The sequence below is a fragment of the Nematolebias whitei genome, chromosome 20, assembly GCF_014905685.2.
Source record: "Nematolebias whitei isolate Nwh7 chromosome 20, NemWhi1, whole genome shotgun sequence".
Taxonomy (NCBI): Eukaryota; Metazoa; Chordata; class Actinopteri; order Cyprinodontiformes; family Rivulidae; genus Nematolebias; species Nematolebias whitei.
Genome location: NC_056517.1, coordinates 28419160 through 28443340, shown reverse-complemented (window position 1 = coordinate 28443340; position 24181 = coordinate 28419160). Strand labels below are relative to the sequence as shown.

Here is a 24181-nt window from a genome sequence, read left to right as displayed (position 1 = left end):
ATTCCTAACATCTAAATCAGATTCATCTCTCTGTGGAGTTGTTTTTGTGAAATTGTGGCTCCTATTTTATCACCATGTAATTTTTTTTACCCTGATTTAGAACGTTAAAGACTCAAATTCAGTCCAGATCAAAACATTTTACATAATAGTGTGTTCCAAAATGTTACTAAGTATTGGAAAATAAATATAGTTTAGCTATTTCACCCAGTACCATGTGTGATTTGCATTAAAGTGACTTGTTGGATTCAGTTGAACTTGGATGTGCAACAGGAAGTGCTTTAAAGATGTGTTTGCATCTTTCCCTCCAGGCCACCGTCACTTTGACAAAAGCATTACAGCGTGGAATGGATGAGTGGCAATCTGTCACTGATTATCTTTGGCTGGCCATCCTCACATAGGGAGTCATTTTCAGACTCATCACATAAACAGATGTTGACAAGCTGCTCCTCACCACTGATCAGTACATTAATGCACCATTTTTTTTTAAAGCACATTAAATCAAAATAAAGGTGAATGATAAATTCATTAAAAGTAGAGGTCCACTCATGCTTTTAGGGCAAAAAATGTAAGATCTGAAGTTGAGCACCTTGCTTATAATTAAAATATTTAGAAGGGAATAAATGTAAAGCCAGAGTTTGGAACCGGAAGTTGACTTAAATGTCACCAAATTGCGCATGAGCTTCACCAAAACGTTGCATTTAAATGTTGTTTTAAGTTCATTTTATTTCTTCTCCTATGTAACAAACAAATATCACGGAGGGGAGTGTTTGTTTACCAGGAGGTTCCAGAGGTGCAGCGGTCTCACCCCGCCACAGAGCGCTAATTGGAGTGGCCTCATTTAGCAACACGTCAAAAAAGGTGGTGGGGTGGAGGAGAGAGAGGGTGGAGATCTCCTGCGTGGGTCTCAGCCCTAATGGCGTGTCACACATCACAACTGATGCGATGGGGGTCACCATGAGCCCATGTTTCACTATAACGAACCCGCTCGTGCTCCATGGCACCGCCGCAAGAAGCAAACAGAAAAAAAAAAGAAAAGTAAACGGAGATTAATGTCCCAATCTGTGATGTGGTTAAATAAAAAAAAAAAGAGCAACCGAACTGCACGAGGTGTTTCTGGATTGTCAAAAAGCGCAAAAAAATAAAAAATAAAAAGAAAGAAGAGGATGTCTTTTTTTTTATTATTTAAAAAAAAAAAAAAGTGAAATCAACATCCCTCCAGTTTGACAAGCTTTTTCCTATCAGGTGGATTCTTGGGGTGAGTTGCCCCATGCAGCTGCTGTCAGTGGAGCAAACAGAAGATCTGAGATTTGCAGCAAAATAAACAAAAAAACAAAAACAAAAAAAAAAAGCAAAAATATGACAGATATGAATCGTGACTCAGTGTTTGAGTTGAAAAAAAAATTTAACTTTTGTGAAACATTTTATCATAATCTTAAAGCTTACATAAGATTATGAATTATTATTATCAAAATTATATTGACAACTTAAAGAAATAGATGTTTGCATTCATTTACAATGCATGCCATTACAAATCCATTTTAGTCCATTCAGCCTCTGTTGTAAAAGGTTCAAAGCATTGACTCTATCCATAATCTGGCAGTAAAACCTTTATAAGGCACCGAAAATAATAAAAAGGAGCTTTTTAGACATGTTTTACAAACGTCTGTGCGCCAATAAAGTTAGCAGATTTTGACTTGAATTTGACCTTTTCCTGCAACTTCAGTGCATCTGAACTTTTTTCCCAATTCTGCTGCGGTTAAAAAAAAGAAAAAAATATATATACATTTATATATAATCACGTGTTCATTTCAGCAAGACATTTAAAGCTAAAATGCAAATGTTTAACTTGAGGATTTTACGCACATCAGAGCGCACGGGCACCTCTTTTATTACCTTCAAAACTTGGCCTCCAACTGTGAATAAATCTCTGCAGGAGCTTTAAAAACCGAAAGGTTGTTCCCAAAGATGGAGCTCGCAGCTTTTTTTTTTTTTTTAAATATGATCCAAATATCAGAATTTAAAAAAAAAAGAAGAAGAAATCTGCTCCTGCGTTTGAGGATTCGGCCTTGGAGACGTCTGCGCCATGCACGGCTCTGCCTGCTGTCCTGATGCGCAGACGAGCTGCAGAGTGCGTGTACCTTGGTAACACACACGCGCTTTACTGGCCACAAGTGCTGCTGATAAATATTCATGACGCTGGCGCTCGCGCTTCCCCCGATATCTGAGCGTCTGTCATTACCAGACTCGAGCGTAAATACATTTGAAGTGGATGTTTTTTACCTCCCGCACGCGCTCCTATTTGATCAGGTCTCACCGACATCTGCAGCCTGTCGTCAACACATCTTTTACTAGCATTTCGTTTTCTTCCTCGCGCACAGAATCAGCGTAAAGCAACGCGACAGAGCCATAAAGCCGCACAGTTGAGGCTCGCGTTCAGTCGCGCGCAAGTGCCTAAAAACAGTATTAGTGAGCGAGATATACTCCATGCATTAATGCCATCAGCTTCACACTCAAATGTTTTCTCAAGTTGAATTTAGATGTCAAATAAAGCAGTTCATGGGGGTGGATTTGGCCTTTTTAGACATTTAAACGGAGTTAAAGTCTCATATTTCCACTTATATGCGAGCATTTTTGCTCTAAACCTGCTTCCCCAAACATACGGCCTTCACTGCGCCCCCCTCTATTTTTTTATTCTTTATTATTATTTTGTATTTTCCTTGCAGCGCATCAGTGGAGCATCTGCACTGGGGCCAGATAGATAGTGTTAAATAGAGTCGAAAAAAGTCATTTTATTGCCATCCTTCATGTATCCCCACCTCTAATAGTCCGTGAAAAGAAAATATGAATACATTTCAATACATTTCGACAAATCATTTCTGCTGGAGAGTCATCTTTTTTTTACGCAGATGTGAAGAAGTCTCCTTTTTTGTATATAGCATGCTCTTATTTTTTTTAAGGTTTGGGGAATTTTGTTGTTTGGTTTTGTTGCGTTTTTATTTTATTTTTGCACAAAGCTGCAGCCTGACAGATCCTATGGATATGTACAGACTGGCAGTGTTAACCATGATCAGTGCTGATGTGATCTCTGCCTAATGGGGCGGTCGAGTAAGCTGCAGCCAAGAACAATGAAGGAGGGTGTGTGTGAGAGAGAGTGTGTGTGTGTAAGGGGGGTTACTAACTCCCAGGCTTCCTTCCTTCTCTTAGAACTCTATACAAAATTCAAAGAAAGGCAGGAAAGAAGGGGAAAAAAATAAATTAAATTTGAAAATGAGATTCCCGAACAATTAAGTAACGCAAAATGGCTCACTCCGGTTTATCCACGGAGGAACAACACAATCGTGATTAATCGATTTAATTTGCACATTACTGCAGGGCAAAGTGGTGGATGTTAATTTTGGATAAACAGAAGAACACAGAGGCAACAAAAAAGGGGGAAAGCGCACACACTTTTACACACTTTCTCAGGCACGTGCAGCCAAAAAACCCCGCCTCATATATGTTTCCATTCCGTGCGTCATGGATGCCAAACGTCTGTTTTAGTCACTCCATCAAACTCCAAGAACTTCCAAACGTATTAGTGTATTTTTTAATCCTTTAATATAGTACGAAATGTATCCAAACATTGTTTTCTTGTTTTTGCTGTTTTTTTTTTTTTTTTTTTTTCTTGCTTATAAACTAAATTTTACACACGAGCGCATTTCTCCATAAATACCGATCACTTCTAACATCGGCTCTTTCACATGCGGATAGATATGGAAAAATTGAGCTACTTAACATGGAATTCCTTTCAGACAAAGCTTGACAGAGATGTATGTGTTTGTTTGTTGTTGTTTTTTTTAAATATATATTTATATATATATTCATCACGTACATAAACAGATCGACACGGGATTTTTCAGGCTTCCACTACACGATTTATCGACATGACATTAAATAACAACAATGATACTCTGTGCTACTCAAAACTGGACCTTATTGGGACAAACAAACAAACAAACAAAAAATAATTGAAATTAAAATAAAAGTTGCACTGGATAGGCTACAAAAAGCACATTTAAATACTAAGAGTCGGTTAAGGTCGACGTGGAGTAATACTGAATAATTCACATTTTGGTACACAACTAGAACATTCTTGTCCATGAAGAGTCTATTATATACTCCATATAGGGACCACATTTTCCCTCCCCACACAAAATCACCCCCCCCCCCACTTTAAACTGTGATAATATTTACAAAATAAAATCTTACATTTATGCACACACACCCCCCCTCACAAAATCCTTATATGTACAAGAAGCTAGAGATAGCATGCTTTTTTTTTTTTTTTTTTTTTGGAGTTGATGTGTCTCTCAGGAAAAATAGAGTCAAAGAAATATCAAAGGGTGGTGGAGGGGTGGAGGGGGGGGGGTCACATTGTCCGTGCCTCTTTTTATTTTCTTCTTCTTTTTTTTTTTTATTATTATTGTGTCCATGCATGAGTTTTTGGGGCCTCTCGTGATTCGTCAGTCCATCTTCCTGACTTAAACAGTCCAAGTTTTTTTTTTCTTCCTTTCTTTAAATTCTGCAACCCCCCCCCCCTTTTTTTTTTTTATTTATTTATTGTCCTCAAAAATATTTACACGTACCATTCATTGAAATTTGACGACAGCGTGCTGTGGCTGGCTGTGTGGTGTACTGCTGAGGCTGCTGGTGATATGGAGTTGCTCTGGTTCTCTGTGGACGGGGACACTATGGTGGGGGGTGTGGACGACTCGTACCCTGAACTGGCCGCAGGAGAAGGCTGCGATGCTGGGTTGGTGGATTCGTGGACCTGCAAAATATATACAATTTTTAATATAAAACAGGAGGGGGGAAAAATAAAATATAGTGCATCCGATTGTCGTGGAAAACCAAAAATAAAGCTGATATGTGCAAAAAATTCAACAAAGACCCCCCCCCCCCCAAATTAAAACAAAGGGAAGAAAAAAAAAAACAGATTAGTCCTTTTAAGATCTTAATCTGATTTGACGCTTGAGAAAATAAAAGGATTGTCAAAACTAATTAACTTCCGGTGAGAGTGACAAAATTGAACTGAACACAAGAATAGCCAAAAAAAAAAAGTAACAAAAACATTAAAATTGTAAAAAAAGTAAAATACATATTTTTTTACCTTCATGTGTTTTCGGAGGGAGCTGGGGTGTGTGTAGGACTTGTCGCACATTTTGCAGAGGTACGGCTTGTCCGACGTGTGCACGTGCATGTGTTTCTTGCGGTCGCTGCTGTTTGCAAAGCGCCTGTCGCAGCCTTCAAACTCACACTTGAAAGGCTTCTCACCTGAAGGATGCAGGAGACAAACAGGGTTCCATGTCAGAGCATAAATAAATTAATCCACATTTTGTTTGGTTTTTTTTTGCTCTTTGACACATCATTTTCTGTCATTCTTGTATTTATATATAATTAACCAAACTGTTAAATTGCTATAATTAAAATGGGAAATATCTTTTTTTTTTTTTATTAAAAGCTTTTATAGAATATTCCACCCAGATCATTTTGTACATTTTATTATTATTATTAATTCTCTGCACATATGTCCAGGAATTAAAAATATTCTGTTTGGTTTGGTTCAGCCAGTCTGAGCTTCTTACCAGTGTGAGTCCTTTTGTGAATTTTTAGGTTTTCCGAGCGCGCGAACACTTTGCCACAGCCGGGGAACGGGCACGGGAAGGGCTTCTCTCCGGTGTGCACTCTGATATGATTCACAAGTTTGTATTTGGCTTTGAACGGCTTCCCTTCTCTGGAGCAGTCCTCCCAGAAGCAGACGTGGTTCGTCTGCTCGGGCCCCCCCACATGCTCCACCGTCAGATGGGTCACCAGCTCGTGCATGGTGCTGAAAGTTTTGTTGCACGACTTCTTGGGGTTGCTCAGCTGCTCCGGCTCGATCCACTTGCAGATGAGCTCCTGCTTGATGGGCTGCCGCATGTATCGGAAGAAGGCCCCCGCTCCGTGGTGCGCGGCCATGTTCATGTTCATGGGGCCGTAGCCGTGCAGCTGTGTGGACGCGTAGTGGTCGGATCTGGGGCTCGTGACATGGCCGTACTGGTCGGCCCGGCCGTACATGTCCCCAGAGAAGCCCAACCGCATCTGGCTGTTGACCACGTTGGATGACGCGTGGCTCGCCGCCTGCTCGTGGAGCCCCGGGAAGAGCAGGTGCCCCGCTGCATCCGAGTGTCCATGCGGCCCTGCGAAACTTCCGGAGGCGAACAGGCTGTGCTGCGCCCCGGCGGCATCACCGAACCCGCGGTTTCTGAACAGAAAGTCCCTGGTGGAGTTGAAAGCCGCCGTGGAGTAGGAGCCGACGTGGGTCGGGTGGTGGTGGTGTCCCAAGGCGGCCGCTGCGTATCCCGGAGCCTGGGAGGAAAACGCCGTCTGTCCGGAGCCGATGTCGTGGGAGCTGTGGTTTATTTTGAAGGCGCCCATCCCATCCGCGAACGGGTTGATGCCCAGCGCCACTTCCCTCTCCGCCACTTCGCCTGTTGAGTGATGCCGCGAGGAGCCGAAAGTAGTGACTCCTATCGTGGGATACTGCGGTCCTGCGTCCAGGAGCATCTTCAGTCTGGAATCGCCGAGACGACTGAGAGGAATGAAAAAAAACCACGCGCAGATATTCTTCCCCCTTCTCTCTGCTGTCTCTGTACCCGCCGCCGCTGAGCAAACTCAAATCCAAAGATTTTTTTCCTTCCTCCCCTTCTCTCCTCCTGTTTACTTTTTCTCCAACGCGAGGAATTCCCCCGCACCGCTCATCCGACGCACAGAAAAGCCGCGCATATAGACGCGCAATATTGTCTTTTTGCGGTTTATCTTCCCGCAGCGCAACTTTCACCTCCTCAGTCAGGCGGTGAGCTCTAGACTGATAGTCGCAATCATTCCTGCAGATAAATGAATTGAAAAGACAACACACAGTCCCAGCCCTGATGAATGGGAGAGGAGGGGGGCGGTCACGTGGCGCCGGAACCACTCGCTCATTGGCGGAGCCGCTCTTTTATCTCCCCTCTCCAAGCAACGCGCACAAATAACAATCCGCGGTGCAGGGCCCGCACTTCCATTCCTCTTTACATCATCAGTCCCAGATATTTTCAGACTGCTGACTGTGACTTTAGTTAAACGGCTGAATAATAGCAAAACAAAGGCTGTTAGCTGTAAAAATGTCCTGACTTCTAACAAATAACTTGTTTTTGTAGCAACATGTTGTCAGAAAGTGTAGTGTCACGCTTTGTTCTAACCTTTTAGAAGCGCCTTGAATAGTTGTATGCAGTTAAACCCTAAGCTGACTCAAAATGTGTTTAAAAGTAATAATATACAAAGTGAGTGATAGACATGATCATTTTTGCATGTCTCCCTTGCGCACAATGGGAGCTCACCTTAAACACCTGGGTTCCACGCTGGGCCACGCGCTCCAAGCTTCTCCCTTAAACATGCAGGCCAATGTTTAACTTCCTAATGTCTCCACCGCGGGTTTGGCTGCCTGAAAATGTGCAGCTTGCTCATTCGTCGCAGACCATGGTGCACATAACCCGTGCGTAATAAAGAAAAAAAACGTGTGGGTTGTCGAAGTTATCAAGTGGTATTTGCGGTGCTCTCTGCAGGAAACTCCGACTGCTTTGAGTTCAAAACCTCAATGCACTGAAGGAAAAATATCTACTTGTTTCACGCCAGTCTCTGCAGGAAGGAGGTCGTGGAAAGTGTTTTGGTGTCAACTTTACAATCAGACTTGCAAGCTTCGTCTTTTCATCTTCAACGTTTTGTGTCCTCTTCTGTTTGCACAAATTTATTTATTTATTTATTTATTTTCAACAGGTGGGAAAAGGGTAAAAAAAAAAAAAAAAAGGGGGGGGGGGCACTTTTTTATGAAATAACGCAAGCGTCATAAACTGCGGGTCACGCACTCCTCTGTGCAACAAGTGAGGCTAAACTTGGTGCCCTAAAAGAGAAGTTACGCAAAACTTTGGAAGCAAATAGCTTCAAAGGAATGTTACATATTTGGTTTGAAATTAGGTTAAATTTAGACATAGAGCCAAGATAATGTGCTAAATTTCATTTTCAGCACTTTATTTTAAAGCTTTGCAATGAAAGCAACCAAGAAAAGTAGCCAATTTGACGTTTTATGAGTCCACGCTGCAACTCTAAGCGATTCTGTTTATGATCCTACCTACTCCTCCCCCAATAACACACACACACACACACACACGCATGCTTACATGCCGCCAAGTGTGAGTGAGTAAGTGCATATACACCACTTGGACCAGAAATAGCACTTCCAAGTTTTGCGTTTCACACCGCTGCTGTGATGCGTGTGATTTCTGCAGCTGCGCGCGCCTCTTTGGACCCTCGCGCCTCTGGAGGCCTCATAATAAACATCTTTGGGATCCGCCACCTCTCCAAACATTGACTCAGTTTCTAACGTGCTGGATATGATGCTGTCAGCAGTGAAAGTGACGGGTTAATTCATGGAAATGAATAAAGTTTGGATTCTTCTGCAACATAACGTGAACATTATGTTAAATAAGAAATAAAATTCATGTTTTTTTAAGAACTTAATGTCAGCTGTCATCCTTAAGTATTCTTCTTCTTTAAACAAAGATTAGTAATTAAAAACATAACTGAAAAGTCTGATAATTTGTTTATTTTGCAATCTTCCAAGTCTGACACTCGACTTACAGTTAATAAAAAAGTACAATAATAATAATAATAAACAGCAAATCATTCAAATGGAAATTACATAAACAATTTACAAATAGAAGTTGCGTCATTCCCACGTTTTCCCTTCACAAAAAGTTTAATCACAACTTAAAAAAAGAAACAAAAACAACAACAACAAAAACGCAGGGTTAACAAGTTTTGGTTTAAAAAAAAAACTAGTTATTAAACTGTTATGATGCAAGAAAAAATATGTCAAAATCTCCCTAAATATAATGAAATCTGAAAAAAAAAGCTAATTTGTTACATCAGACAAAACCAGTCGAGGATTAGAAGTAACTTAAAACATTTCGTTGCTTCATTTTTTTTAATCTTTTAAATGCATTAAGCAATAAAAATCCCAGTCCAAGTAAACGTAAACAACAAACAAACAAATAGGTCCCACAGTGCCATTTTAGGATAAGTAAAGAATCATATATTTGCTGTAAACAATGAGCCAAATCAGAAAAGGATCAATCAGACATGTTTTATGGATCAGATACTTACAGCAACACACTCTCGCTTTTTATTTTCAACTCAACTCTGCCACGACACCACCTCCTGTGACCCTCATCTGCTGCCGTCCGGGCTCTAAAGCAGAACCACCCCGGATCATAACGGTTTCCGTCCGTTACTTTTTTTCCTCCTGCAGAAGGAATGGCCGCGGCTCGCTTGATTCCCAACACACGCACGGATCTGACTGCGCAGAACGAGAAGTCAGCAAAGCAGAACGGGCTGAGGTGCAAACGGCTGCGTGAGGAAATATCAACGCGCACATTTTTTTTTCAACTCGGTTTTAAAAACTCCTCGTGGCGGATTTGTTTCTAACACAACTTTTACTCGACCGCCGCCGATCGTTTCTGTGCGTAAATCTGTGCGTAAAAGTGTGCGTAAAAGTGCTCCTGCACACGTTGCGGTGCAAAAATGAAGATATCACTGCATTATTTATGATCCACACAACTTTTAGAGTGACAACATGCGCGGCAGCCTGTTTTTGGAATCTCACATTCAAAGCAGGAGTCGCCTTCTCATCGCGGCGCAGCTTTTGTTCCACAAAGAAAATAAAACAGACTCTCTTTAAAAATCCGATTCAGCTTTTTTAAGAGTTATATTCTACACAAAACCTTTGCGCAACTGTGTTTTTTTTTTTTTTTCTTCTCTCCAGATTTGCCTGTGGGGGTGCGCATGCGCGCTCGCTGCCAACCAGACATTTTTCATCACGTTGGAAACTGTCACTTGTGACGTCAATCACAGAGCGTTGACCAATTAGAGCGCAGGGTGATTGTTTAGCTCCACGGGCTGCAGCGCCTACCATGAATCTCTATTCAGTATCAAAGCGTCCTGCTGCTGCCTCTCAACCGAATGGGATTCCATGTTGTCTGCAGATAGACTTAACTTTATAAAGTTTTTTTTTTTCCTTTATTTGTCATCGCGATTAAAACATATTTGTCATCATCATTATTATTTTGCCTGCTGTCAAGTTATTCTAAAATTAGTTAGTAATGAGCGTGGATGCTTTGGGAAGCCCCGTGATGGACCCTGCGTTTTCCAAACGGAACACGGCGTTGAGATTAGTTGACTTGGCAGGGGCTCACCACCATCACCATCATCACCACCATACCCCTCAGAGCGTGACAGGCTTCCCGGGGTTCAGCAGCCATCCACACTCAATGGCTCACTCGCACCCTGGGGAGATTACTGCGGAACCCCGCCTGGGGCCGAGTCCATTCGGGCCAGAACACATGGGGCACTCCGCGGCCCTCAAAATCAGCCCAGCCCATCATTATCCCCACCACCATCACCACCACCACAATCATCATATGGCAGGCCACAGTGAAGTGGTCTCCAGTCAAACGGGAGCTTTTGGCCCGGTCCAGGCGACATCGGTTCCTTATCATATGTCTCACCCGGTCCAGGCTCTGTCCGCAGGTAGGGATTTCCTCATCCGGAGAGATCTGACAGCTCAAGCCATGCCAGTGCTCACTGACCAGACTGCTGGTCCAGCCTCTCACCACGGAATGTTTGTTTCAACAACAGGTAGCTACCCCGGACACTATGGTCACCACCCCGACGCTGGGAACCATACCCTCTTCTCCGGACTGCACCACGAGCAGCCATCCAGCGGATCACCGGGTGGCCAAGCGCTGAATGGACAAATAAGGTTAGGACTACCTGGAGAAATGTACGTTCGCTCTGATCACTTGAGTCAAGTTGCAAGCTCCAGGGCTGATCCGTTCTCCGCCTCGCCGCTGCACGGCTACGGCGGTCTGAACCTGAACATGAATCTGGGCGCGCACCACCACCACCACCACCCCCACCACGGAGCAGGCGCGTTTTTCCGCTACATGAGGCAGCCGATCAAGCAGGAGCTCATCTGCAAGTGGCTGGAGCCGGAGCTGTCGCCCAAGAAACTGTGCTCGAAAACTTACAGCACCATGCACGAGCTCGTCACGCACGTGACGGTGGAGCACGTCGGAGGACCCGAGCAGGCGAACCACATATGCTTCTGGGAAGAGTGTCCGAGGGAAGGCAAGCCGTTCAAAGCCAAATACAAACTTGTTAATCACATTCGCGTGCACACCGGGGAGAAACCGTTCCCGTGCCCGTTCCCTGGGTGTGGGAAAGTGTTTGCAAGATCCGAGAATCTAAAGATTCACAAAAGGACGCACACAGGTGAGAATAAACGTTTTTTTTTCTTACAATAAATAAAGCTGACTAAAAAAATATATATATAAAAAGGGAAAAATTCTCATTTTGCATGATGAAATTAAAAATCAAACTTTACGTGTTGTGGATATTCCATGTTTTCTCTAATTTTACGCATTTAAATGCTAATGAGTGGGTGCGCGCAGGACGCAGCAGCTATACCCTCCACCTGTTCGTGTTGGATTTTGCCAGCAAGTTTTCCAGAGGTTGGATGTGCAGGATCATGGCGCATGCAGGGCTTTGACGGCTCAACCTCTTGTTTACACGAGCAGCACAAAGACAGAGGCCCACGTCATGTCTTGGTTAAGCAGCTGAGTTAGTGACTGCAAAAGAAGTTTCAGCACTTTATGATTAAATATTAATGTTTCAACTTTTCAAGGGATCAGCTGCAGCCATTTGCAGCTTTGCTTCCTTTGTTGCTGTTATTTCTATTGTTTTTATTTGGTCTGGATCCTCATGTTTTGTAGCCAAAGCAACAAGTTGACAAGTGCAGACGAGGGCCACTATGATTTATTAATCTGTGAGCGATGCATGCCACTCCTGCCTGCTGACTCTGACTGACTGATTTATAAGTAAAAACAGCTCGTGGGCCAACATGGCTGCCTGCGTCTGACGGATCCCGGAAGGGAGTCAGGGCCTCAAAACGCCGAGTCAGACAAACGAATCCAGTCTTATTAATATTATTGTTAATATTATCAATGGCTGGAGCGCGCTCCCCTTCTGCTACGTTTCTGCACCTCCCCCCCTCCTTCCCTATGTATTATTCATATAATTTGCTCACATTACCTAAGTACAAATCTGTTAAATTATTTCTGTGTGTTGACTCCCGAGGGGCCTGGTCTTTTGGTATCATGTTTAAAACCTAGCCGAAAGTGTGCTTATGACTGGGGGCTGCCCCTGGGGTCTGTTCCTCGACGCTTTCTTGTACTAACACTAATATCCTTGATTGGCTCTTTCAACCCAACAGCTGAAGGTCAAATTGATATTCAACCCGCAAGTGTAATTAGACGGAGGCAATTACATATTCTCAAAAGCTTTAATCGGAGGAGGAAAAATCAGCACCAGATGATTTCCGTGTAATTTATTCAGATTGTCTTTTTTTTTCTTCTTCTCTTCTTTCTCTGTCTTTCTGCCTTGTCATATATTCAGGTAGAAGTATTTATAATTAAAACATTCAGTTTGTTTTAGAGGAGGATTGTTGCAGGACTGTGCATCGTTTAGGCCCAACATGCTAAATGTTTTTAGGAGAGGGATCCACTTCGAGGTCTCCAAACTGTTCTGGAAAAGCAAGAAAAGTGATTTGCCATGTCATTTATTTTCCTTCAAAGTGCTTAATTTCAACAAGAGAGCACTAAAATGTGTCACGCATGTCACATCATTGGCTGTGCAGAGTTGCTCCAAATGCGTAAAAATCAGCGTTAGAATGAGCTGCGCGCGCGTCAGGATGAGAATCTTTTGAGTTTTCTGTGCACTGATGTGTCTTTCCTCGTGTCTCGGTGGCTGCAGGTGAGAAGCCCTTCAAATGTGAGTTCGACGGCTGCGACAGACGCTTCGCCAACAGCAGCGACCGGAAGAAGCACTCGCACGTGCACACCAGCGACAAGCCCTACAACTGCAAAGTGAGAGGCTGCGACAAGTCCTACACGCACCCCAGCTCCCTGAGGAAGCACATGAAGGTGCACTGCAAGTCTCCTCCGCCCAGCTCGGGCTACGAGTCGTCCACCCCTTCCCTGGTGTCCCCCTCCTCGGACTTGGGCAGAGAGCCCGGGGGCCCCTCGGTGCTGTCGGAGCCGGTGGGGGCCTCCCAGCCGGCTAATTTAAGCGAGTGGTACGTGTGCCATAGCTCAGGTGCCAGCGGCGCCCAAACACCACCCAGCGGCCACTCCACACCCGACCCCGCAGAGGAGCCCCCTTACAGAAACCCACAGAGGGACGCGTTTTGAGCCAACTCGTGCGCTGAAAACTGTTCTTTTGGTGCCTGGAAACGTCCCAGTCAGGGCCCCACCGGCCCACTTGTACTGGTGAGCCACCGAACAGACTGCCGGAGACTCACTTAAGAGCACTGGAAGGAAAATGTGCAAACTTTATAGACTTGCAGGAAGTGATTTTTGACTTGTGCACAACGCTTGGCTGTGCGCCTGCAGGTCCCCGCTGCGTCGTGTAATTAGACATTATTGTAGGCATGACCGTGTAAAGATGATTGTTTTTATTTTTGTAAATTCTACTTTTGACTTATGTTTCTTTCATCCTTATTTATTTTCCCACCAGACACGGAGGGATTATTTTTTTTTGTATGATGGAACCAAAGTGCATGTGTCAATTTGCGCAAAAAGTGTACATTTGTATAAAAAATAAAAAAAATAAATAAAAAAAATGTAATTTTTTTCGATGTGTTGATGTTTTTGTAAGGATCAGCAACATTTTATGTTTACACACACTTTTTTTATTTTAATTATTATTATTTTGAATTTCTCGCTCCTTCTTTTTGTTGTTGCTGTTTAATAAATATATTTTGTACAGGACGGTGAATTTTAAATGTTTTATCAAAGTGGTGAAAAAAAAACAAGAAGCAATTTTGTGATTTATTTTGTATTTTTGTCGTGGGTTATTTTTGTTTGTTTCATGAGGAATCCAGCGGCACTGAACCGAACTGCCTTGTAATTTGTGAGCATTTTGAATAAATCATGAAAGTGAAAATATATAAGGATTTTTACTTTTTTTATATTCAGTTGATTAAAATAATTAATTTATTTTAAGGTGGGGTGGGGGTGTGTACATTTTACCCCATGTGTTAAATCTTACTTACTCAGCTGAGCTGTTTGGTGCAGACAGACGTGGGCACAGTTTGATGAAAAGCTACAATATTCCAGACTTCAAAGAGCATTTTGCACAAAAGAGCCATTTTTTCGTCACGACGGTGAATCCTCACGGTGAATTAAGATTTCTATAGCAATGGCCAAGTCAAACTCAAATGATATGGGGCCAAGTCCGAGAATTCAAAAGCCCCGCTCTAAAGAATGTAATATTTGCTTCCCATGGGGTAGGAAACGGTAATCTGTGTCCTTTATGCTGCAGACCGGAGAAGTATAAAGAAGGGAAAAATATATTCTTTTGCTCGAGGCTTACTTTAGGAAAATCAAAGGAGGAGCCGCTTAAAGCGCAGTTGTTCCAAACAATAATGGGAAAAGAGGCCCGAGATGCTCAAAGGAGAGACTCAACCATAATCATATTTCAGTTTCTTTTTGTTTTTGGAACAAACAGCTCGTCTCAAACGATAACTGCGCCGTTTCCATAATGAACGCGAGGATTATTCATTTTAACCTTGATGCTACTTTGAAAAACAAACAAAAAAAAAACACAACTTTATTAGTTCTTTAAGTTGGAAAAAAATAGAGCAAATCTGCTCCGTTTGGAAAAATGTTGCCACTGGTTTTTTTTTTTTTTGCTATGTGGCTGGAGGAGAGGAAACCCTCAGCTGAAGCTCTCTGAGAGTTTGAGTTTAAGAGCATATGTGGAAGAGTGAAGAAAAAAAAAAACTTTTTCACCAGTCTCTGTGCAGAAAAAGAACAAACACTCACTATCATTGTAAGGATTTAAAGTTTGGGTTCCTTCTTGTCCGAACCAAGATGATGATGAAACAGCTTATGTCTTAGTTCGATTCCCTAAAACTTCCAGTTCTAAAAGTGAAAAACAAACAAAAGAGTGTCCAATAAATAAAAATATACATAGAGAATGAAAATAAATTACAAATAGGGTTTGTTTAGTGAGACATGGCAATATTCCAAGGCATTATATATATATATTTTTAATTATACAAGTACATATATCTTAATTTGAAAACCACAAAAATCTAATAAAATTGTTTCCGCTTGCTTTTTTGAAACTATATCAAATATGACATGGGAAAAAACAATAAATTGCACGTGCAAATTAGACCGGTTCAAGATCTGGGATTTAAAATAAGCATGAATATTGATTTTTTTTTGTTATTATTAATATTATTATTATTTTTCGCAAACGTTAAATTTTCATTGACGTGAGAGGATCTTTAAATCATTCACTCCGCCTTTAAGGTCAAGAATAAGTGTGCGCGCGCGTGTGCGTGTCCTAGTCCTCACATGGACAGCAAACGCTGTGCTGGTCCACTCCAACGCAAAGAAGCCACGACCGGAAATACACATTCAAAATAAATATACATAAGATGTCCAGGAAGGGAAAAAGAAGGGGGGGGGGGGGGGTTGAACTTTTCAAAGCGCTACAACAAAACAAAACAGAAAATGAATCTATTTCATTTCTTGCAGAAGCTGTCACCACGCACGGCTCATTTCAGTGTGAAATATCATTTCTTTGTAAAATAATGGAGGCGGTAAATCCGACTTCCGGAAACTGTCCGGCATTATTGAACAAAGCCCCTTTAATAGGGGGATTAGCTGTCTTGGAGTAAAAGGCTCGCTATAAACCCCCCCCCCCCCCTTTTCCCTCCGTGCACGCCCTCCCCACGCTCCAACTCCACATCAGCACCTCCATCTCCATCCAGGTCATAATTATCAGGGATGGAGTGACCGAACGGAAATAAAAGAAAGAAAGAAAGAAAAAAAAAAGAAAGAAAGAAAGAAGGCAGGTGCAATGAACTGCAAGCTCAGAAAGAGACCAAATGGAGGATGGTGGATAATATTTCAATTAACACTTTTTGCATCTTTACTTTTTTACCTTCTAAAACTTACAATAATTTGGTGCCCTTTAAACTTTATTTACTGTGCGTGATTGAGTGCGCGTGGGGTGTGGGTGGGGGTGGAGGTCAAAAGGCAAACTATGTGCACCCTCACAAGTTGACTCCAACCATAAAGCCTGTCAGGAATATTGAATATTTCACTCTGATACCAGCCAAGGTTAAGTTTCCGACTGGCGCGGGGGGGGGAAACATCGCGCGATCACGTGGCTGTGATATATTGGCCAGCTCGGGCTTCCGTCATAAAGATTTATGACGGCCTTTAAAGCTGAATTAACTGTACTCCGCGTATAAAGGAGGTGAGCACGACAGAGGTGAGGCCGCGGATGGAAGCTAGATCCCCCCCTCCCCCCCCAACAAAAAAAGTCGGTTAGAAAAAAAAAAAAAAACCCTCCATCTTTTTCTCAGATTTTTGAAGATTACCGTCATCTACAGATTGATTTCAGGAGCTTACACCCCCCCATCCTCCACGCAGGCTCGAACACGGATTTTCTAACAGCCTGCACATTATATAGCAGAATGTGCCACATACTTCACACCTGCACCCTGAATAGCAGCTCCCTTTCATGCGCGCGCTACGCCTGTTGGCCCTGCTCTCAATGCAGCTGCAAAGGGTGAATCAGCGAGCCGCTCATTTGCTCTCTTTTGATGTGAGATCTCTCATTTTGCTGCGCCAGTCGGAAAACCGACGACTATCTAGTTAGCAGGAGCCGTGATGACTTCCATTATTCCCGAGAGAGAGAAAGAAGGGGGGGGGGGGGGGGGGAGGACTTGTTGCTGCAACAACCTATAGATCTAAATGTGCGCGTAAAGAGGGAGAAAAGGCGCAGCAGCTGCGATGTAAACAACTTCCTGCGGGATTTACAGCAGCTTTTTTTTTTTAAACAAGAATGTTGTTTTCTCACTTTTATTTAACTCAAAGACAATTGTTGATGAGTAAAACAAAGTTCCCGATCTGATATCTTCACTTTATTAATAATAATAATAATAATAATAATAATAATAATAAATTGCGCGTAAGAGCTGGCATTAGTGCAGTCCCCTGAACAAGAAATGCAGAAATAATAATAATAGTAATAAAAAATCAAAACGAGACTTTTTCTTTTTTTTTTTTTTCCTCTGCCATTGAACTGGAAGTGCTTCACAGACAAGGAAATGAACCGTTTTAGGACACAAAAACCCTCCTACTGATTTAGCCCGAGCCATAATGGCAAAAAAGTGCGTCTCCCCACACTCGATGGAAAGGAGACAGTATATCATCATATATCAACATAACGCGGAGTATTAGGAGATGCAAATGCTGCCAGCATTATGAATCATTGCTTTATCTGCACTATTTCACCCGTCAGATGGGGAAATGTGCGCCAAACAGACAAGCAAACGCACAGTTTGAGGAGGAACATAATGCCTGTGATCAGTCTAGCAGCTCTGGAAGACTTTGGGTCATTTCGCCACCTCCCGCAGGAAAGACATTACCCCTCTCGTATTTACATACTCTTTAATATTTGTCAAACATTCATAAATTACGCACTAATGAAATGTTCGACGGTCCTTGGAGATGGAGCTAATGAAGACAGAGACTTTTGGCTTTTTTCTGACGCGTCTTTGTTCGATTTTAATGCCACTCTCTCGATCACGCTCTATTAACTATTATTACACTTGTGTCAGGCCACCGCTGACACGTTGCGACATCAGGATCACCTGCTGGAGGTGGGCACGCCACGGGACATAAATGACCTCCATCCATAACCGCAATAGCCTATAAAGTGTTAAATGTTTGGCAGATTATTTCCTCTAAATGGAGAAATAATCTAAACCCCTTAAAATCTGTTTTTAAGCGGGGGGGAAAAATAACAATATTTTGTTTTCTGTTCTTATTCGTGATAAAATACTAAACCTAATAACATATTCAGCTTTTTCTGTGAATATTAGCTTAAAAGGTACACGTTTGATCATTTGGTTTTTAGTTATTATTTTGAGCATAGCGCGCAGCTTCCGCCGCGTCAAGAGCCACTTGGAGGACTGAGGAAGAGGAGGGTGGGCTGGAGATATTAATTATGAAAGGTGTCTGTGGCGCTCATTTCTACTCATAATAATAATAATAATAATAATAACAATACTAATAATAATAATACAGTAGCAGCAATTTGTTTCTCCTCCAGTATAAACTTTAATTTTTAGGGCTGAAACTAAATGTATCTAACGCAACATCCTTGGAGACGTGTTTATTTGACAGAGCAAATCCCCATCGTGTCAAGGTTGTCATATCCCCCCCCCCCCCCCCCCCCCCACCACCCCCCCCCCCCCCCCCACCACCACCTCAGTGTCCAATAATGCAACTGTCTCGGCACAATCACGTGCAGCAGCATGACGCATTTATTACTTTGTCAATCATTTGGAGACAGACGGAACGGAAACCAAATGGAAACGATTATTTTAATAAAGGCGATTTTAGGTTAACGAATAATAATAATAATAATAATAATAATAATAATAATAGAATAATAAACATAACTAATAAGAATAACTTGGTTCTGACCAGACGTGAAAGCACAACTTGTGTCTTAATTATTTATTTCAGCTCAGAAAGCGCTCTAAGGTTTATCCTCCCTATCCACGAGTCAGTTAAGGAGAAAAAAAAAAAAGTTTCAATAAGAACTTTTTTTTTTCTTCTTCGTTTCTATAATAAACCCACCACTGTGACATTCTTTGGGCTTAAGCTAGCTTCATATACTGATTTGTGTAGCCTAGGAAACTGCTCAGACCAGAGCAGAACCATGAGCGCTCAGGATTTATTCCACTTATTCCAAGAAATTCAGAATTTGAGGAGATTTTAAACAAAAGCAACAAAGGTAAACACTTTTTTTTTTTTTTGGTCTCCTTCGAGACACCTAAAGTATATAAAAATAGTAAATTAAAAACACAAGCTCAGCACCGAAGGTAAGTGTCTGTTTTTATTTGTATGTTTTGAATGGTACAGGTGGTGGTGTGTTAAGAGCTGCCCTGCACCCGACGTTAAGGCTGTCTAATTTCTGGGCATAATTAACTTTAAGCTCAAAATCAATTGTTTCCTGTACACAGCCAGGGTCCAGGACTCCAAGCAGCGAGAGGCCTATTTGAGCATGTGAGAAAGCAGGAAGCAGCCCTACCTGCCACTCATTATAACCACAAAAACTCAATACAGAGAGGGAGGGGGAGGGAGGAGGGGGGAGGATTAGACTTGCTCGTTATACCTGCCGCAATTAACACTGATTATTCCTCTAATCCCTCAACGACTCAGCCTGCACCAATCACAATAATGTGGTTGTTTTTCATTCGGCTGCTCCCTTCAGAAACAGGCATTTTGTTTTGCTGGGCTCGAACCCGCAGCCCGCGGCACTGACCACCGAGCTACCGCACGCATTTTTTTTTGGTCTTTCTTGTTAGAGAAGTGGAAAAAAAAACATTCACTGCTGATGTGTGGACTATTCCTCTTTTAATTTTCATCTGAATCACGTATCATCCCTCCTCCTCCTCCTCTTCCTCCTGCGCACGGATAATCACACCGCCCTTTAGAAGCGGAGGTAGCTGCCACCCTTTGTCCCCGTTGTGTTCTAGGTGAATCGGAGCACACTTGAACTGAAAGAGGACTTGACCTTTGCCTTTATGTCCCCCCCCTCCGATGTTTGTCTAAATCACAATTGTCTTTTGTGCGCGGACATGAGCTGCCGCGACACGTCCTGCTTAACGGATGACTGTTGGGACAAAGCGCAGAGCGCGGCGGTGTCTCGTGCGTGTTTGGAAACTTTCCTTTAATTTAGAAAGTGCTGCTCAAAGAACTGTCCAGGAATAAAAAAAAAGAAGAAGTGACTTTCAGTAGAAACTGTTCAAATAAACGAGAGTAACGCGCACATTCTGTTTGCTTAAGGTGCATTTAATGACTCCTGTGATGCGTTTAGGTGTCTCTATACATCACGATTGCACAAATGAAGGTGCATATGTCAAAATTATGACAGCTTCAAAAATAACGGGGCTCCTTGTTGAGGCAAATGACATAAAATGGCACTTTGTGGCGTTAAATGTTTTCTTTTATCATATTTCAATAAGCCTTTATTAATTTTACAATAAGAAACAAAAGTTTCAGTATCAGAAATGTGGAAGACAATGTGCATTTATGTAACTTTAAGACGATTGTTTTGAAGTTTTCTTCAATATAAGGTGGTCAATCCAAACAAGTGCGCGTATTTATTAGAAGCTATAAGTGAAAATGAGTCATCACAGCTCAAAGGCGCACGCGTGCACGCTCCTGGAGCTGTTTGGACGCATATCCTGGAACAGCAAAGTGTTTGTGACCCTCCTCCCGTCGAGCTCTGATTGTGACGTATCACAACACTCTCTGCACTAGTTGTCACTTTATTTGTGCAGCCTTGTTGCAAGTTCCTCCTGATGGCTCTCAGAGACCGGCGGGCAGCAGCTGAAGAAGAAGAAGAAGAAGAAGAAGAAGGAAAAAAAAAAAAGAAGAAGAAAGATCACTGCTGTTTCTGACAGAAGGGACATGATGGTGGTGCTCTCAGCCTATAGGGGAGCAGGAGTGCGTTCATTTATCACGACTGGCAGCGTGTGAGATGACAGAATCAGCAGCAGAACCCCCCACCCCACCCCCCTCACACACACTTTTTTTTTCTTTATCATGAAGTGACACCAAATGGCTCCATATGATGATGATCAGAACAGCTGCCCCTTGTACACTTTCCCACGTCAGATCAAGAAAATGGCATTTTCCCACCTTTTTTCCAAAAGCATGAACGCGACATGGAAACGCGTCCTTTCCCACCTCATGCTGCATTTACTTTGACAAACAGTGCACGCTGGCCTGAGGCGCCAACGTCACAACATCTATCTAGTTTTGCAGCTTAAAAGCCACGCGCGCGTTGGCGAATGTGATATTCTTGCACCACAGCAGCAGCCGCGCGTGACGCAGGTGGAGTTTCTATATGTTGCACCTTTTTTTAATTTTTTTTTTTTGTTGTTGTTTTGAAGATGGCTGTGTCAAGTGTTCACAGATCGCATCGGAATATCATAATTAAAGTCGGAGGCAGATTTGTAGACTCTGAGGCCTTGAGGGATCAGAGGGAATGTGTGGAATTCCATATGTGCTCCATAGCCTGCAGGAAGATCTGCAAATTGAGTTACTGCTCAGTTACATTTTCACTCCATTTTCACCCTCTGCACAACAATTAAAAGGATCAACTTTAAAAAAAAAAACAACAACTGATTCTGATGCAAACACTTCTAAAGAACTCTTTTCAGTTTGTGTCCAACTAACTTAGAAGGGAAACCAGAACTCCTGCTATCATCGTGTCCTCTCCATAACTGTGTTTCTTCTGCTCCGCAGATCAAAGCATGCGCAGAATTGGTGTCCCATTGTTGGGGTGTCAGGGCGCACAATGCGCGGAGAAAGCGTGGTCTGTCAGACATGTCAGGCTGCAGAAAGGCCACGGTGTCGATTTAATGCGCTCACAAGTGGAGGAATTCAAAGTTTTTGAAGCTTTCTCTTTCAGGAGAATCCAACAAGTAGAAAAGGAAATCACAACTGACATGAGAATCATTATTTGAGGAAGTAACAGACGGTATTTTGATTAAAAATGTTTATTTATTTATTTTTTTTTTTTTTTTCAGAAACAAAAAGGAAACCATTTGCGTCATCAAACGTGACCTTCTGCCCCCACGAACACTCCAAAGTGAGGGCAGCTCACACATTCTCATTTGAGAAATCACGATTCCAACAAGTAAAACCAGACAAGGGCGCAGGACAAGCTCTGGCACACCACATCATAACCCCCCTGCGAGGACAATAAATAAATAAATAACATAAAATAACTGCGCAAAGGATGGATTTTTGTGGAAAACCTAAGATTTTTTGCGCGTAACGGATCTGGCGCATGGAAAGAGTAAAGGGATATAGGCGCGCGCGGCTGAGCATGTTTTATTTATTTATTTTTTTAAGAAAATGAAATGATTATAGAATTTTTAGTGCTGCTGAAACTTTTCCTGCACAGCCTCTTTCTCAAAGTTACATTAGCATCAACATTTTACGCGCCAAATTCCTTTCCAACCGAATTCCATATAAAAAAGGGAAATTAATAAGGTGCCTATTTTTTTTTTCCACTTACTGTTAAAATATATTTTTTCAAAAGGCGCAAAACAATTGGCACAGACATAAAGTCATGGCTTGCTGTTTATTTATAAATTTATGTATTAATTTTTCTATAAATCAGCAGCCAAGTTAAAACGTCTCAATTTTAATTCGACGCATATTTGATCCCGCTTTCCTTTCAGGTGCTTAAAAGACATTAAAATAAACAGGACTAACAGGAGACTGGTCCCTTTGTTGCGCCAAAGGCAGCTGGCCGGCCCTCCATTATCAGGGAGCAGACTGACCGCAACCTTCCCGCTGCCCCCTCACCAACCCACTGCGCACAGAGAAGAGGGATGTTCTGCTTGCATGGGTAACACTGTCGTTCCAGCCCTTAGCAGTCCCCTTCCACTCCATTGAAAAGAGTGGGAGTAGTGGACACAGGCTGATCCGCGGAGTACAAAGGCTCTCCATAGAGTCCCATTGGAGTGAAAGGAATGAAGGGGCTGGAAATCTCTGAAAGAGGGTCGCAGAATTTGGAGAAAGAACGGAAGTTTTGGTGTTGTGCTTGATTTCCTCTCCTAACTAAAGGCTGGAGTGGCTGAATAAATCCAATCGTAGTCAGTTTACTCAGCTTTTAATCAGCAGAATACAGTTAGTGGGTTAAAAATAAAGAATGGGATTCCATGCAAATGTATTTTCTTTACATGATTTGAAAAGATCTCTTTTTAACTTGTTATATTTCTTGAGGGGACCCCCCCCCCCCCCCACACACACACACATAAATAAATAAATACAATAAATCAATTTAAAAAATGCTTTAAAACCAAACGTTTTTTTAAATTTCTTCTGTTTACCATTATGCCATTAAAAAAACCTCCCAAGAGTTTAAACAATAATTATAAGTGTCAAACTCAGTTACTAAAAGAAGCCAAAAAAAACCCAAAACTTTTTCTGAGTTACTTTCAGCTGCATCAAATCGAGTCAGATACCCGGTATCTTTTCTTGGTTGCAGATTCATCAACAAGAGTTTGATGTTCTGTTGCTTTTTCACATCAGAATCAATAATGACAGAATGATCCAGCCGTGGTTCTGGCTTCAAAGTTAGCCAGCTGGCAAGAGAAGTCTACACTAAATGATGAATTTATCAGTTTTTTATAAAAAAAATAGAAATATATAATATTTTACATCTAAATTATCATCTTGGTGGACCAGAGTTGTCCTGAGGCTCTTGAGTTTGACATATTTAGTAGAGGTATTGCGTGGAAAGGTTATGAACAATTATCATCTTACCTGTTGTAGGTATAGCTCTATAGGTCTAGCTCGTTGGACTATGTTGACTATGAACGGTTATCTTAAAACAACTCTAATCTAAAAAAAAAAAATGTCATGGCAGTTTCACAGAAAGTCATTTTGTAAACTTTCACTCACCATCAAATTGATAATCCACAATTACTTTCACGGAAACAGTGTGTTTCTGCAGAATGGACTTGGGACTGCACCAGACGTCCAACAGCTATAATCCTAAAACACTGTGGATTGCAAAGTTTATGTTAAACGCTTATAAAATGGTGTTTACAAGAACCAATATGATTTTTTTTTTAAAGTGCATTGTTTTAAAATGTCATAAATCTACAATTGTCTTGGCCCCATTTGGACTAACTTGTCAGTCTGGTTATAACTGCACACTCATTTTACTATGCAGTTATAAAATATATATAACAGGTAAGAAATTAATTGTTCATATAGTCTTTGTCAGTGACGTATACTGAATACAGTCTGAGGACAGGGATACTGAATGTGTGGCCTGGCACAGGCAGGAATGGGAGGCCAGGGTGCCCTTGGGGGAATCCCATGCTGGTAGGGTTTATGTGGACACACACACACTTTCAGCGAGGATTCAACATGAGCCCGTTGTT

General features: G+C 42.1%; 2 protein-coding genes across 3 annotated transcripts; one reads left to right on the top strand and one right to left on the bottom strand.

The window, feature by feature from the left end:
* Positions 1–4314: 4314 nt before the first annotated feature.
* On the bottom strand, positions 4315–6966 carry zic1 (zic family member 1 (odd-paired homolog, Drosophila)). Its single transcript, XM_037694272.1, has 3 exons — positions 5625–6966; positions 5150–5313; positions 4315–4810 (listed from the first exon to the last, which is right to left on the bottom strand). The coding sequence occupies exons 1-3, from the start codon at positions 6583–6585 to the stop codon at positions 4616–4618; spliced, it is 1320 nt and encodes a 439-aa protein (XP_037550200.1). The 5' UTR covers positions 6586–6966; the 3' UTR covers positions 4315–4615.
* Positions 6967–10214: 3248 nt separating this feature from the next.
* zic4 (zic family member 4) lies at positions 10215–13388 on the top strand. 2 transcript variants are annotated; one of them, XM_037694269.1, is made up of 3 exons: positions 10215–10641; positions 10750–11385; positions 12925–13388. In XM_037694269.1, exons 1-3 carry the CDS (start codon positions 10215–10217, stop codon positions 13359–13361), a joined length of 1500 nt encoding a protein of 499 aa, XP_037550197.1. In that variant the 3' UTR covers positions 13362–13388. The 2 variants fall into 2 exon arrangements, with proteins under 2 accessions (XP_037550197.1, XP_037550196.1); XM_037694268.1 differs by having other exon boundaries at positions 10215–11385.
* The last annotated feature ends 10793 nt before the right edge of the window (positions 13389–24181 follow it).